The 12,749-nt window shown below is 44.1% G+C and overlaps 1 protein-coding gene across 2 annotated transcripts; it reads right to left on the bottom strand.

The window, feature by feature from the left end:
- Positions 1-125: 125 nt before the first annotated feature.
- On the bottom strand, positions 126-12,707 carry LOC144306476 (uncharacterized). 2 transcript variants are annotated; one of them, XM_077885885.1, is made up of 5 exons: positions 11,903-12,707; positions 9,222-9,380; positions 2,711-2,809; positions 493-736; positions 126-420 (listed from the first exon to the last, which is right to left on the bottom strand). In XM_077885885.1, exons 1-5 carry the CDS (start codon positions 12,383-12,385, stop codon positions 236-238), a joined length of 1,170 nt encoding a protein of 389 aa, XP_077742011.1. In that variant the 5' UTR covers positions 12,386-12,707; the 3' UTR covers positions 126-235. The 2 variants fall into 2 exon arrangements, with proteins under 2 accessions (XP_077742011.1, XP_077742010.1); XM_077885884.1 differs by having other exon boundaries at positions 126-736.
- Positions 12,708-12,749: the final 42 nt, after the last annotated feature.

The following is a 12,749-nucleotide window of genomic DNA, read 5'->3' as shown; positions in this document are numbered from 1 at the left end:
CCCCCCGTCCCCGGGTCAGGGCCCCGGCCACCCGCCCCTGGGCAACCTCGTCCCGCGCCGCGCGCCGGGCTCAGCGGCCGCGGAAGAAGGTAACTCGACTTTTACACAAGGCAACACGAGGAAGCAAAATGGTCCCAACTTAGCAGCCCTGATTTTATGATCGCATGTGGGCCGGGATGGGCGACAGCATGCAAGCTCAGTGCTGGGATTAGCGAGAGGGACGAAGCACCAACGTTTATGTCCGTGCGGGTGTCCGCAAGGATGGCCGCGAAGATGGCACCGAGGATGCGGGCCCCGAGGATGGCCGCGAGGATACCATTGAGGACACCTGGGTGGGTGTGCGCCTGGAGTCCGAGGTGGGGGTTTTCGCGGGTGCTTTCGTGGGTGCCTGCGTGGCTGCTTTCGCGGGTGCTTTCGCAGGTGCTTTCGTGGATGCCTGCGAGGCTGCTTTCGCGGGTGCCGGCGTGCCCGCTTTTGCGGGTGCCTTCTCAGGTGCTTTCGCGGGTGCCGGCGTGCCTGTTTTCGCAGGTGCTTTCCCAGGTGCCGGTGTGGGTGCTTTCGAGAATAGCGTCCAGAATGACTTGGTTCCCTGTGCTTTTTCAGGGATGGGTTCCAGGAGCAGGGAGGCATTGGTGTCTAATTCGATTCCCAGGAATCTTTTTATTTTCTCCCTCATGGTCTTGGTGGCCAGCATCGCATCCAGGATACACACCATTGCCGCCATGAGACACTGGATCTGTCAGACATAAGACCATATGTGGGAGGGGAAAGGCTAGGTTATTTTGCAGCTTAGCCGCAACCTTTTATATTCCATCCCAGGATGCTGCAGGTGGCCGCCTGCCCCTCTGCCCCTGCACTATCTCTTGGTGTCTGCCTAGCTGATGCTGTGGCACATTTTGCCATTCCGAGAAAAGGATTTGGAAATGGTAGCTTTGCTGCCAGTAATGACCTCTCCTGATGCCTGAGGCACCAGGGAAGGACCAGAGGAAAGAACTGGCCTAGAGGCTCTGGATAGGTATGAGGTCCTGAGGAGGCCCTTAGTGGAAAGGACTCCTGGGCTGTGTTTGAAAAGGGCAGGAGGGAGTTCCCAAGAGGACCAACGGGGAGGAAGAGAACTTCAACTACAGGGCAGGAGTCTCCAGAGAGTGTGGTATGGCTGAGACCTCTGGGGCTGGTGAGGGGAGGCACAGAGTTGAGGCTAGGAAGTGCAGAATTTGGGACCGTAAGAGGAGATACCAGGTGCCAGATTCAGAAAGCCCACTTGCAGTGGCCATGAGGTGAACAGAACCAGAGGCAGGGACACCAGTGGGGTGCGGTGGGGGCTCCTGGTAGGAATTGATGGAGGACCAGAGGGTGGGAGCCCCTCCCAGGTAAGAGAAGGCTGGGTGGCTGAGTTAGCTGATGGGGAAGAGCAGACCATAGCACCCAAGATTCTAGATGCTCCTCAAATCCTGCCTGCTCTGGATGTTTGTCTTTACTGTCTCTTAATCTTTGGCTGCTTGAATGAACTTTTCCCAGATAGGTCTTGCCCCAGCTAATCTGTGAGCTCCTATAGGGATAAGGGGCTCTACCCTCAACACTAAGATTGAGCCTGGCACAATCCAATGGGACTGACAGATATTTACTGATTATGGAACAAATTCAAAGAATTCAAACCCTTTTTTCTGGATTAATTTCTGTTCCCATTGCTTAAGTTCTTTTAATATTTTTTTAAATTTTTATTTATTTATGATAGAGAGAGAGAGAGAGAGAGTTAGAGACACAGGCAGAGGGAGAAGCAGGCTCCATGCACCAGGAGCCCGACGTGGGATTCGATCCCGGGTCTCCAGGATCGCGCCCTGGGCCAAAGGCAGGCACCAAACCGCTGCGCCACCCAGAGATCCCTCATTGCTTAAGTTCTTGAACCAAAGTCTCACCTCCCCACTTCCCACCCTCCATCTTCAAAGCATTTAATCGGCCACTTCTTGTGCTCTTTATAGGATGAAGATTTGAGTCCCACCTTGTCCCAGGCTTGTGAGCCAGGGTAAACTATTTAACCTCAGTTCTCATATCTGTAAAAATGAGAATTGTAAAGATTAAGTCAGAGCATGCCTGGCATGTGCGGGGCACATGTTGGGAGCTTCCTTCCTTCCTTCCTGAATAGGCTCGGCCATTCACTTTTTTCCCCCTGTTCATCTGCTTTTCTTTTCATGTGCTTTTAAAATATAATTCTCTAGTCCAAAAAAATCAAAGTCCCATTTGGAGACAAGAACATTTTGTTGCAACATTTCAAAAAATAGTGTGTACGTTTCTCAAAAGAGGAGTCTGTACCTATTTGGAGGATGAGTATTAGAATGAAGATTTTCATGAGTTTAGAGTTTATGCAGCTTCACATCTTCTGAAGAAGTCCGTGCAAGAAGGAGAAGGGGTAAGGATGTTATGTAAATGAAGTAATGATGGTCTGCCAGTTTCCCTTTGCAGAGTTTTGAAATACTGATCTTTTAAAAAAGATTTATTTGAGAGAGCCAGCACAAGTGAAAGGGGCAGAGGTAGAGGAAGAGAATCTCAAGCAGACTCTGCACTGACCACTGAGCCTGACATGGGGCTTGATTCCAGGATCCTGAGATCACAACTTGAGCCGAAACCAAGAGTTGGATGGTTAACCAGCTGAGCCTACCCAGACACCCCTAAAATACTATTCCTAAATGGGGTTATGAAGTCTTCAACTTACCCCTCCAACATAGAATAAATGCCTTCTTTCCATTTCTTGCATCGCCAAGATGGCAACTATTAAAAGGAACATAGCTGTAATGATACTGTTGATAAGATCCTGTAATACAGAATTGAAAACTATCAACTTTATGTAAAAAAGTAATTTCATAAAATATTGTTTTTCATAAAATGTTTACATTGGTCAATTACCCATCTAAGGATGGAAGTCTTTTTAAAACTTTCTCTTTGATTACTATTAAGAGGAACTGTTAGTATAGTTCTTGCACCTTCCATGACAAGTTTATGTCATTTTAAGGTACTGGATAGGACTTTGTCAGCATAACTGGGTTTAATTTCATTAAAGAATCCCATTGAAAAAAAAAAAAGAAAAAAAAAGTTGACAACATTCCCATCACATGCTCCTTAAAGGCATTAGGGAAGTGAGTGTGAAAAACACCTACCCAAATCAGATCTTCATAAATATGATTTTTAAAAATCTTATATTTTAAATTAATATCAGTTCTGTATTCTACTCCATAATATATTTTTAATATAAAATTAAATTTTAGATTAGTACTTTACTGATTTAATTGCATTCCCAAACCTGCAGGTAGAACAGATACCCTGGAAGTTAGTTGGGTCATATTTATTCTGGAGAGTCACATATCAATTGCAAGAAGGCAAGAACCCATCTGAGGAGCAGGCCTGGTATTCTAGAGTGAATGCCTATGGTATTGGCTTTTGTTCTTTCCTAAGAAATGGCCAGAATTGAGTCTGCCCTGGCATCTATAGGTTGCCTTTGTCCTTTCTTCTGGATTTCAGTACTGAGTTCTTTAACTGCTAGCACAATCTTCTGTTTTGTGTGCTAAATAAAGGGTGAGGATAAGTAGATGGGGGCCACTTCTGAAGATAAGCAAAGGCTGGGCTTTGGTAATAGAGTAGTAATGGAAAAGTGGGCACTCAATGTGTCAGTGGCACCAGTGTGGGGAGATAAGTCAAAAGTCCAGGGTGATAGAACCCTGATAGGGCCCAGATATCTAATTGGAATACATTTTAAGTCCTTAAGTCTTGATGTCTTGACTTGGTAGTGTCAGTCTGTCTGGTGCCCCTGCCCAAAATATAGCAAGGAGCCCTGCCATCCAGTGTACAGAATCATAATGGCTCTGATGAAGCTCTTTTCAATGTGGTATTTCCCAGTCATTACCTTATTTAACCATCACAAGTACCCTCCAAATTCAGTATTGTTATGATCCCTATCTTAAGAGGACATAGCAGAAACTTAGAGAGGTTTATTAAATTGCCTAACACTCGATATCTGCCAAGGAGGGAAATTAGAACTCATCTCACTATTGCCTCCATCAGGGACACTCAAATAAGGAGGAAATGAACTATCATCCCCAAGGTTGGAAGTGCACCATCCATCTTGGACATTTTCTGTGAATAATGGGTTATGGAAGGTCAAAATGGTAAGGAACATGTAAGATAGGAGTGTGTTTTGTTGGTGAACTCTTTTGGCCTGCCAGTTCCTAGATGTGTGACCTGGGACACGTTTTATCATTCCTCTTTGCCAACATGTTCATTTTTAGATGGGGATAGTGACTGGGATTCATTGGATTGATCTGAGGATTAAATGGTATAATGAATCTGAAAATACCAGCTAAGTACCTGGCATCGTGGGTTGTGGGAGTGCATTAAAGTGTGGACTTGTGATCTCTGCCTTCAAAATGTACACAGTTGGTAAACTTTCTGCAAACTTCAGGTGTTCTTCCTGTTGAGATTGCTGAGCAAGGAGCTCTAGCCCTATCTTTTGACTTGCCTCTTCGAAGGGCGCTAATTATTTGGACACCCAGTGGGTAACACTGGAAGGGGGACAAAGAACGGGGCTGGTGAAGGTTAGAAGTAAAATCCAGCTGGGTTCTGTGGGCTGAATGAGAGAGGTCTGCCAACAGTGGGGCAGGTATAGTGCTTTATAGTTTTGCAAGAAGCTTAGTCCTTTAGGATGGTGTAAACCAAGATATTAAAAAATGTGAACAAGGACTCTTACAACTAAGAGGCAGAATGTAAACTCTTTAAAATAAAAATTAGCTGTGGCCATAGATGGTTGAGAATTTAGATGATAACACTATAAACCAAGTGTAGACTAGGCTTCGCTAGCCAGTCATTGACTCCCTATGATTCCATCTCCTCACTGGAGTACTAGAGTTTACTCTGTCCTTATTAGTGTTTACTCTGTCCTTACTAAAGTTTACTGTGGTCCTTGCTCACAAGAAAGTGCTCTCCTGAACTGTCCTTTGGAGCTAATGTGTTTGCCTTGTATCTAACAATCTATTGTAGCTCACTTCTCTTGAGCACTTCCTGTGTCACATTCTGTGCCAGGGTGTTAATCTCATTTGATTCTCACAAACTCTCATTATCCCCAATTTACAGGTAGCTAAGCAACATGCCTGGGGCTGCTCAACCAGTAAGTGGCTAGGACCCACTGCAGCCTGACTTGAGTATCCAGAGGTCTTCTCTGGACTAACCCCCCTCCTCCTTTTTGACTTAGACACATCATTGCTGTTGGCCTCATCTTTGACAGGGGTGGGGGGTGGAGGAGGGGAGAGAGAAAGAGAGATGTTCTCTTTGATGGAGTAAAATTGCAGCTGAACCTTACCACCTGCCGTCTTTACTCATCTTTTTCTTTTCTTCTTGACTAAATAGCTAATTAACTCAGGTAGCCTCCTCTGATTAAAATGAGAGATGGATTTGTTACTTGATTATTATTTTTCCATAAAGCTTCCAAATTGTTGAGATAAAATTGTGTAGAATTATAACTGGGAAAGAACAAGGTGCTTTAATGATGAATGCTTATTTTTAAATATCACTGAATATTAGAGAAAAATGTAAACATTTACAACTTGTTTCACAAAATGTGGTATTTGTAATATGAATTTGTGTATAATAAACATTATATAGTATTCAACTTTCTGCAACTCCCACTGATTCCATTTGTGCCTGGAGTTCTCCAAACACATGGCATAGCCTGATCAGAAATGACCAGAACTGTGGTTTTTCATTAAGCTTATTTGAAGGGGATATTCTAAAGCTGATGCTTCCTCCTTATAAATGTAAAGATATTGCTGGTAGTTTTGGAATCATCACTTCTGTAGAGTTTTAGTTTAAAATATTTATTATGTTCTTTAAAAAAAAAACAAAAAAACCCCCCAAACCCCCAACTTTCTATTGGCAAAAACATCTGCTTGAGCAGAACACAGTTTCTCTGACCATATTGGATATTTTTTGTAGTGTAGAAGTGTTAAAAATATGAGCTATTCATACGATAATTACAATTCATACTCTTCTTGGGGATGTTGACAGATGACACTAGATTAATGGGTAAAATTTATAATGTATTATAAAAATGAAGACAGTGACCCCACCATGGGGGGGCGGTAAGGAAAGCTGTATACTCACTAGCTCTGATGCAGACCCATGATGTCAAGTCAAGGGCTGGCTAAGAGATGGATGGACCCATGGGTGTCAGGGTTGCTGGCATAGCCTTCCAAGAACAAGATACAATTGAGACTGGAGTGTGAGTCCCAAGCTTAGGCTCCATCATCTCTCCAGAGAAGGAGGCCTTGCCAAAATATGGTCCCCGAGTCCATAGATCTCAGCAGGTCTGTAAGTGAGGACAGTAGTCTTTGATGCTGCCCTGCTGAGCGTCTGAAGCCCTGATTTATCAAAGATTTTCTGTTTTCCTGCTGGGAGTTTTCATCATTAGCCCCTTGCCAAACAAGAATGGGAATAGAGGAATAAGGAACTCTATACTCATGTGAGCCTTTAAGGAAATTGCCACCTAAAATCACTACTATTTACCCTAATGCTATGCCTTGAGGGCACCAAACCATCTTGCCAGGAGAAAAGGGCTGAAAAAGTGGCAGCTGTGCATGCTGGATGCCTCTAGTGTATGGGTGGGCCTTTGAGCCTGTACGAAGCCCTGAAGCAGGGACAGTAGGAAATAAGTTCTCTGGCTTCCCACAGTTCCATAAGGTCCCAAGGGACTTTTGCAGCTTGATGCCAACACATCTCCAAGTCCACCTACTCTCTGAAATGACAAGTAGTCTTTTCCTAGACACCAATCCTGTCACTAAACCAGCACATCGCTTCCCGTGCCAAGACCTCCCTGTTACCACCCAGTGGTAACTATCCTTCTGAGTAATGTCATATGTCCTTCTCTGCATGGAATCTGAAAGGGAAGATCCAAAAGAAAGGGACAGGACAGGAGAACATAGTTTTGGATCCTATTTTGATGGGTCTTTAAAAAAATCCTTCCTAGTCCATTAGATCACACACCATCTGAGCAACTATGTTGGTTAGTATGTGTGCTGCTAGTGAATTGGGCATCAGAAAAACTGAGTGACCTTCATAGTTTCCCAACCATGAAGCTCCTAGGAGCTCACCAGGCATATCCATGTGCTGTTCCAGACTCTGGGCCATAGATGGGAGGACAGCAGTAAGAAAAAGGCAGGGGCTCTGAATCACTCTTTGGGCTCCCAGAGTCATCTAAAGGAAAGGGAATGCTGTGACCCAAGGGTGGAGATAGCAAAAGAGGGCCTGGCTTTCTCAGAATTGATCAAAGGCCTGCAATTCTATAAAAGCTGGCCTGAGCCATCTGTGACCACAGTGAGAGCAGTTCCTCTTTTAGGATTTTCCGGGCTCATTCTTAGGAGCCCCCAGTTCTTTCCTTTGTCTGAGACACTTCCTAGATACTCTCCCTGGCCCCTACAGCAAAGCATGGTGCTTTGAGGCTCCCTCTAGCTTTCCAGCTTTCCAGTGTGTGGGGTTTTCCTCAGAGGGCTCTATTCCTCCTGGCCACAGTGCTGACCTTGCTGGCTGTGAAGTCCTCAGTCACTTGCCCCAAGGACCTGGACCCACCTTCCAGGATAATCAGTTCACCTCTGGGTCCCATTTTAAGGAAATCACGAGGAAACAGGGGAAATTACAGAGAACATAAAATTTAGAGAATCCAAGGAGGATAACAATGAAAAGAGGATGAAGACAGAGAAACCACCGTAAGGCAATAGGGCAAAAAGTCTGGAAAGAGGGTGAAAGCTGGGCCTGAGTTTTCTATATAACTGCATATGGCCATGGGCAACTTCATCTCCTTCACCTAGTCTTTTTATCTGCTGAGCTACAACTTCACTGGGTTGTTGTGAGGATTAAATAAGGTAACACATATGAAAAAGTATCTGGTACATGCTGTGTGCTCAAAATGGTTAATTTACCTTCCCTTCTTAAAAATCTCCATGGTCAAAGATTTTAGTTTCCCCTCAGAAACCTCTTTATCCTTATATAAGGGCTCCATAAACTAAGAGGGTCTTCCAAATGTCCACTTAGAGTTGCTCATATTTTGCTTTGTCTGCTTCCTGTTGCTCTGCATTCTGTGGGATAGAGAGCTCAGCAGCTTTTTCAGAAAATCCTTCACACACTTCAAGAACATATTTTGAGCTTTAGCTGAATAGCAACCAATCCTACCTGGCGACTAGAAGAAGGTACCACTACTAGAAGAAGTGGGATGTAAGAGAGGCCCAACCTCTGAATTAGGATTGTTTACGGTGCAAGATGAAATGGTAAAAGCCATCTGACTACTTTATGGGGTCTGATGGACACTTTGTGAGTGTTGGCTTTATGCTGAGCATTGTGCTGTTTGCTTTAAACACATTTACATGTTATAGGAACTCTATGAGGTAGTTATTGTGATTGTTCTTTTCCTCCACTGAATTTCCTAGATGGAGAAAATGAGGCTAACATTCACACAGCTAGGAAGGTGCTGGGCCAGTAAGTGGGCCAGTGTTTGTATTTGGACAAAACGGTAGTCCTTCTCTAGTGTGTGAGGATGCCTAACCCCATGCTCCACAATAAATAGGATTTATCTGAGACCTGAGGGATTAGCTTCAGGAATTTGTCAGTTGGTAAAGAATATGAAGTTCTGGAAAAAGCTACTGAGGAAGGCAATGCAGTGTCTTTTCTTGAATACTCCACCATGTGGCACCCCCTTGGGACTATGGACCCTTACTATCCATGAAAAGATTGACTCTTGCAATCTTTCAGGGTGTATGTGTAATAATTTTCTACAACTTTACCATTCCAACTCTTGTTAATGCAGGGGGGAAATGTTTATAAATCTGTTAGAGTAGCTGCTGTTTGGAAAGTAGAAGCATGTGCTGTTTTACAAGCAATAGATGAGAAGTGTGTTTACCTATTGAATATACTAATTGAAATTTTCTTTAGGACAGGCTGCAAAGTACCATGTGTTTAGTGCCATAAGTGATGGAAGCAGGTGTGTGTATTGGTGGTGCTATGGACAGAGGTGGCCAAGGAAGCTTTCTGAGTATTAAGCTAGTTTCTCCCCTGTCACCAGGGCAACACTGTCGCCAACTCGAGTTATGTTCTTATACAGAGAGATAGCTCTTTTGTTTTCACTTGAGGAGAGACTTTACTCTGGGACCGAGTGCAGAGCTTATATTTGAATTATGAAAATGAACACTTACAAGTAAGGGCCAATCTAAAAAAACCAGCAAGTGGTGAAGGGTTAGCATATATATTAGAATAAAAAAAAGAACGATGCACATTTCCAGAACTGTGATGGCTATATACGGCTCATAGGCTTTGGCAATGATGAAACAAATTAATGCTCCTAGGATAAGACCCTGCAATAAAAGAAACAGGATTTGTTTTAATGCACATGGGCTAGTAAAAAACAAAGCAAACCCATAGACTGTTAGAATATAAATCTGAATATATTGCACTTGCCTCTGTTGCTTTGCACATACATTTTATTGGTCAAATTTCTCATATTTCCAAGCAATGAAATAATACATGGAAACAATAAAAGTGCACATTAAGTATGGAAGAATGAAAAATAACTCATTTCTTTCTTCTCCCTCAACCCAACCCTAGTCTAGCTCCTGAAAAGTAACCACTGTTCACAGTGTATATTTCATATTGGAAAGAAGTATATACAAGGATATATGGATTTTGATAGAAAGAAGTAGAACTCCCCACTTTTCTCTTTCAAGTGGTTGATGATTATCCCAACATCATTTATTGGGAAACACCAGTATTATCCCCTCTTATCTGAAATTCAACCTTTATCATGTACCAAATTAGTAGAAACTATCTTTTTTTTAAAAATTATTTATTTATTTATTTATTTATTTATTTATTTATTTATGATAGTCAGAGAGAGAGAGAGAGAGGCAGAGACACAGGCAGAGGGAGAAGCAGGCTCCATGCACCGGAAGCCCGACGTGGTCTTCGATCCCGGGTCTCCAGGATCACGCCCTGGGCCAAAGGCAGGCGCCAAACCGCTGCGCCAGCCAGCGATCCCAGTAGAAACTATCTTGTTCTAAATTGTTTCCCAGTTGATTTTGAGTTTTTTAGAAATACAGTGATATCAGTTGAAAAAAATGATGTATTTTGCCTTTTCTTTTCAACTGTTATTTTTCCTGTCTAATTGTGATGATTAGCAGTGCCAGAAAATACTGAATAGCAGTATTGATAAGGGCATCCTCTTTGTTCCTCATTTAATGGGAATACTTCTGATGTTTAATTATATATGATGCTGACTTTTGGGTTTATTTTTATAATGTCAATAAAGTACCTATGTATTCCTATTTTAATGGTCTTTCTTTTTTTTGCAATCAGAGGTGAAGGTTAAATTTTGTCAAATGTGTTATTTTCCTTATTTGATATAATCTCCTAATTTGTTCTCCTTTTACCTATAGTATGTTGGGTTAGTTTAATAAAGTCCTAATATTGAATCATCACAGTGTATTTTTTAAAAGTACTAATGAAAATTTTCTGCTAATATATTAATACTTTTGATGGGAGGACAGAAGACTAGCTGAGGACAAGGCATAAGCTCAGGATAACACATTGACAAATTCTTGAAACAGGCAGAGGGACATTCATTCCTCTAGGGATTCAACTGCCTTGATGTTTATACTTTGCTAAGGGCAAAAGGCCATCTTAGACCCCCAGGATCCTGTAAGTCAACTTTAACATATAAAAACTCCTTTAGAAATTTCCTTTATCTCTAAACCCTTCACGATACTGTTGGCAATTATCCCCCAAGCACATGACCCTCAGATATACATCTGAAGGGTCTCCTGACAGGTTTTATTAGACAGTAATGAATGACTTTTTCCCAACAATAGCTGGCCCACTCAGGGTCCTGGAAACCTTGCTTCCAAAATTCCTTAGGGAGTATACTATCCTCAAACCCCTCCCAACTCCCAGGTATATAATCAGCCACTGCTCACAGGCCTGGGGCAGCAGCTCTTCCTGCCCATGGGTCCTGTCCCTGTGCTTTAATAAAACCACCATTTTGCGCCAAAGATGTCTCAAGAATTCTTTCTTGGTCATTGGCTCCAGACCTCACCTATATTCCAAAACTCGATCAATTGTTGCTTTGATACAAGTGAAATTTCTATTTTCTTTTTCTGACTTGGTCAGTTTTTGATATCAGTGCTATACTACTTTGAAAAAATAATTCAGAAGGGCTTCTTTTTTCTCCATTCTTTGAAAAAGTTTCAATAGTATCAGAATCACATCCTATTGAAAGTTTGAAAGAGTTAATGTATAAAAAAATCTGGCCCTGATATATTTTTGAAAGATACTCATTTGACTAATTCTCATTTTACTCTGTGTTTACATTGGTCTGGTTAGGTTTTTCTCAATTCTGGGGTCAGTTTTGATAATTATATTTTCCTAGAAAATAAGCTATTTCATTTAGGTTTATTTGTTTTGCAAAATACTCTTAGGGATCCTCTCAGTTTCTTCATCCTTTGTGATTATTTTCCCTGTCAGGTGCATAACTTTAAATATATGTCTTCTCTTCACCCTTTTTTCCCTGTTATACTGGCCACTGGTTTTGGACAGTTCTATCAATTTTGGACAGTTCTGAGTTTTGTATGCTATTTTATACATTTCTGCTCTTATCTTCACTGTTTCCCTAATTCCCTTTGTGAGGGGAAATGTGAGAAATATAAAGTAAGACCGGCAAAGGAGCGCTGGTTTAGTAATAAGGGTTGAGTGGGGTAAGGAGCAAGGGAAGAAGGGAAATAAAGGTGAGGCAAGTGGAAGTCGGAAAGCTTTCCGCAGGTGGCGCCCCCTGAGACTCACCCCCCAAGGCTGCACCCACCCTGCAGCACCAGCTCTTTTTACTCACCAGCCTCAGGATCTTCAATATCCCCTTGGGCGAGAAGAAAAAACGCTTGAAGCTGTCCCTGAATTTGAGCGGGACTTTGGCCCGTCCTTCAGCACGCTGTTGGATGGAGGACTTCTCTTGGCCCTTGGGTATCCTTGAGGCTGCATCCTGCTGCATCCTGGGTCCTGTATTCTCCGGTTGCTTGGATGCCCCTGGGCGAGAGGGTGCCGCCGTCCCTGGGCGAGAGGGTGCCGCCGTCCCTGGGCGAGAGGGTGCCGCCGTCCCTGGGCGAGAGGGCGTCGCCGTCCCTGGGCGAGAGGGCGCCACGGTCCCAGGGCGAGAGGGCGCCGCCCCAGGGCGAGAGGGCGCCACCCCCGACCCAGAGCGTGAGGGTTGCACCATCGGCCCAGGGCGTGGTGGCACCGGAGCTGTGGAAGCTCCTGGGCGTGTGGGACGCTGCTGTTGCAAGCTCCCTGTGGGGGTCTTGGTGATTTTGGCATTCATGGTGGGCGCCGGGGCCTGGCTGTGTCAGGCTGGCCCTGCCGCTCTGAGCCTGCACAGCGGCGTCAGTCTGGCCCCTGGGAACCAGCAGCGTGCCCCAACGGCTGCCGGCCGCCTATCCCGCGCGCGCGCTCAGCTCTCGCTGCCCGAGGACAAACCCGGCCCTCTGGCCACCCTCGTCACTACCTGATTGCGATGCCACTGCCTAGCCTGGAACTTATCCCTGCAACTCCACTCCCCCATGCTGCCAGCAAGCCAAGGAAGGGGGCTCCGGAGACCCCGGAGGTCCGGATGCATTCTTCTCTGCCACCCAGGCCCAGGAGCAGGAAAATCCAACCCGATCAGGTCCTGGTGCTACCAGCGCTCA

The sequence above is a fragment of the Canis aureus genome, chromosome 3 (assembly GCF_053574225.1).
Source record: "Canis aureus isolate CA01 chromosome 3, VMU_Caureus_v.1.0, whole genome shotgun sequence".
Lineage (NCBI taxonomy): Eukaryota > Metazoa > Chordata > Mammalia > Carnivora > Canidae > Canis > Canis aureus.
This window is presented reverse-complemented; position numbering and strand designations above follow the sequence as displayed.

What these genes read in the sequence shown, in the direction of transcription:
- LOC144306476 (XM_077885884.1), bottom strand. Translation starts at nt 12,385, where the DNA reads ATGAATGCCAAAATCACCAAGACCCCCACAGGGAGCTTGCAACAGCAG. An exon ending in TTTTAGATTGGCCCTTACTT is followed by an intron (nt 2,810 to 9,221) that starts GTAAGTGTTCAT and finishes TCTGTATTACAG; the next exon opens with GATCTTATCAACAGTATCAT. An exon ending in ATTTATTCTATGTTGGAGGG is followed by an intron (nt 737 to 2,710) that starts GTAAGTTGAAGA and finishes TATGTCTGACAG; the next exon opens with ATCCAGTGTCTCATGGCGGC.